The 3,274-nt window shown below is 45.3% G+C and overlaps 1 protein-coding gene across 1 annotated transcript; it reads right to left on the minus strand.

The window, feature by feature from the left end:
• Positions 1-203: 203 nt before the first annotated feature.
• Positions 204-2,076, minus strand: LACBIDRAFT_316771 (uncharacterized protein; the record flags this gene model as incomplete). Its single annotated transcript, XM_001890058.1, has 5 exons — positions 204-1,223; positions 1,276-1,773; positions 1,820-1,882; positions 1,938-1,991; positions 2,047-2,076. 5 exons carry the CDS (start codon positions 2,074-2,076, stop codon positions 204-206), a joined length of 1,665 nt encoding a protein of 554 aa, XP_001890093.1.
• Positions 2,077-3,274: the final 1,198 nt, after the last annotated feature.

Consider the following 3,274-nt stretch of genomic DNA (forward strand, 5'->3'; position numbering starts at 1 on the left):
CACGTAAATTAAGATGATCAAAAGAAGCGGAATTGAACTACTTTGGAGCGTAAGGACTGTATTCTAGTGGACTGACTCGGAGATGAGCCTCTACACAACTACGTTGGGGAATGAGCGTGTGGTAGTCGAGATGGAGAAAATTATATACATGAATAACAATAGGACATGAATGGAAGAGGGTCCATGGTTGTGTGATACGGTGGTTAATCTTCTGCGCGTGCACGGGTAGTTAGGTCATCGGCATAGTGGCAATGAGGAGAAACGGTAAGTGAGATACCAACACGTGGTTGTAATTGAGGGGTGACAACAGCGTCGAAACCACCGCCCACAGCGAGATTGCCGGATGATTGTGAATTGTCGAAGCCAGATGCAGGTGGATTGTAAGGAGTTGGAGGCTGAATAGTCAGAGGGGAGACATCGCGATGACGGTGAGGCTTCCTGATGGGATCAACACTGTTGTCAGAATCATCGTCATCGTAGTATGTGATGCGACGAGTGCCAGGGCTGTCCTTGAAGCCCTGGACTTCATCCTGGTTGTCGTCAGATCCACCAATCCATCTGACAGACTTACCTCCACCAGCGTATGTTATTTCTTGACGATAGAGGCACTTGCGGGGTTGGGAGTGAACTTTGGAGTGGCGACGTGAACCTACCCGAGGAGCAAAGCCAGGGCTAAGGTCCTTCCGGGAGACCACTTGTGCACCACGTCTCTCTGTCATCATTTCGAGGAGCTCTGCACGATCTGCACGCCGCTCAGAAGCATTCCGCTGACGATCTGCTTCCATAAGCTGGTTTCGGAGATCGTCAGCGACCCGTTGAGCTTCACGAAGCTGGCTAGTAAGGGTGAAGATCTGGCCTGTCTGGAGAGCGTTGACGGAATGTTCTTCATTGCGAGCCCGTCGTGTGTCTGGGTCTAACACATTGGTGATGGTCGCAAGGAGGTCCTGACTTGTATTCCGAGCAGTATTTTGAGTGGCAATACAATCCGCAGGAGGGCGTCGAGCAATCGGAACTCGAGGTTTTTCAACCTTGACTTTCACATTAACTTGTTTAACATCTTCCTCGTTGGAAGTAATGATGATGGCATCACTAGCGTCGACGATATCCTCGTCGTCAAGGTCGCGAGAGCCAGCCTTCTCGCTCATGAGCATCTCAATTTCATGTGCACGCTGAATGTGAGGGGGGCATTCAGCATTGCCTGTTGGCTTTGACGTTTTGACCAGCTGGTGTAAACATGTCAATACGGACCCCATAAAAATTCGATATGATGCTTGCCTGCTTGAACTTCAATTCCAACGATTTAGTGGTGTGTGCTGGACGGCCATTCTCCTCAGCCCATTGATTGTAATCGTCCGCAGCCGAGTTCCATGCTTTCCCACCAAGTGGTAGGTGCTCCTCGAGGATGTCGAACAGTCCATCAAGATCCTCAGAGACATAGTTGGCGGCACCGGTTGCACGACCTCTAGGCTTCTTCACATCTGCACATTGAGGTGTGGGAGTGGATAATTTGCGCTTTTGGCTTCCCGAACCTGAAGGGACTGGCAGGTCGATGGCCTTCTGCTTACCCTTGCCCTTTGGTTCGGAACGGCGGACACCAGCGACTTTACTGGCAGGACGGGCCATCCTTCCGAGAAGGAGATGAGGGGAAGGAAAGTCATCATTTTCGTCGTCGGGAAGAGGGATGCAAGTGGGCTCGGCTGCTGGAAATGAGCTTCCTGATGCATTCGGCTGTGCATGGCCAAAGTTGTGAGGGACGTGAGGGGCGTGTGTACGCTGACTGACAGTCAGTGGTATTATGGGTGAAACAGATTAGAGCTACCTGGTGGGTATCCATGGAATGGGCAGGAAAATCGTACTGAATGTCTGGTGCGTAACCCGAACCCTACGTTGCGAGGTGATTAGGGCTGAGGGGTTGGGAACTAAATCGAATGACATACATTAGGGCGCTGTTGCATACCACCACCAACAAATCCATCACGAAAGCTTGGTAGCTGTAATTGAATCCTTCCGATAAGATCAATTATGAGTATTCAATTTCGCCCTTACCTGGAATTGAGGGCTACCTGGGGGGTTCATGGGGCCCCATTGAGCACGTCCAACGAAGTGAGAAGACTGGTGGCTACCACTTTTATCTATAACCTAGACTTAAGCCTAGAGGGTCATTTCTATAACTTAGACTTAAGCCTAGAGGCCATATGTATAATGCTTAGGATTTTTTGAAAGGCATTTCAAATGTAGGCCTGTGTATTTCATAGTGAATTTTCCATAGATACCCAGCGCATTTTCTGTGAAATTTCAAATGCAGCCCTGGATATTTCATTGCGATTTTTCAATAGATACCCTGGGCATTTCATTGCAATTTTTCAAATGTATCCCTGGATATTTCATTGCAAAATTTCAATGGATGCCTGGCGCATTTCATTGCGATTTTTCAATAGATACCCTGGGCATTTCATTGCAATTTTTCAAATGTATCCCTGGATATTTCATTGCAAAATTTCAATGGATGCCTGGTGCATTTCATTGTGATTTTTCAATAGATACCCTGGGCATTTCATTGCAATTTTTCAAATGTATCCCTGGATATTTCATTGCAAAATTTCAATGGATGCCTGGCGCATTTCATTGCGATTCTTCAATAGATACCCTGGGTATTTCATTGCGATTTTTCAAATGTATCCCTGGATATTTCATTGCAAAATTTCAATGGATACCTGGCACATTTCATTGCGATGTTTCAATAGATACCCTGGGCATTTCATTGCGATTTTTCAAATGTATCCCTGGGTATTTCATTGCGATTTTTCAAATGTATTCCTGGGTATTTCATTGCGATTTTTCAATAGATACCCTGGGTATTTCATTGTGATTTTTCAAATGTATTCCTGGGCATTTCATTGCGATTTTTCAAATGTATTCCTGGGTATTTCATTGCGATTTTTCAAATGTATCCCTGGGTATTTCATTGCGATTTTTCAAATGTATTCCTGGGTATTTCATTGTGATTTTTCAAATGTATTCCTGGGCATTTCATTGCGATTTTTCAAATGTATCCCTGGGTATTTCATTGCGATTTTTCAAATGTATCCCTGGATATTTCATTGCAAAATTTCAATGGATACCTGGCGCATTTCATTGCGATTTTTCAATAGATACCCTGGGTATTTCATTGTGATTTTTCAAATGTATTCCTGGGCATTTCATTGTGATTTTTCAAATGTATCCCTGGGTATTTCATTGTGATTTTTCAATAGATACCCTTGGTGATTTCAAA

This window comes from Laccaria bicolor, genomic scaffold, assembly GCF_000143565.1.
Source record: "Laccaria bicolor S238N-H82 LACBIscaffold_78 genomic scaffold, whole genome shotgun sequence".
Taxonomy (NCBI): domain Eukaryota; kingdom Fungi; phylum Basidiomycota; class Agaricomycetes; order Agaricales; family Hydnangiaceae; genus Laccaria; species Laccaria bicolor.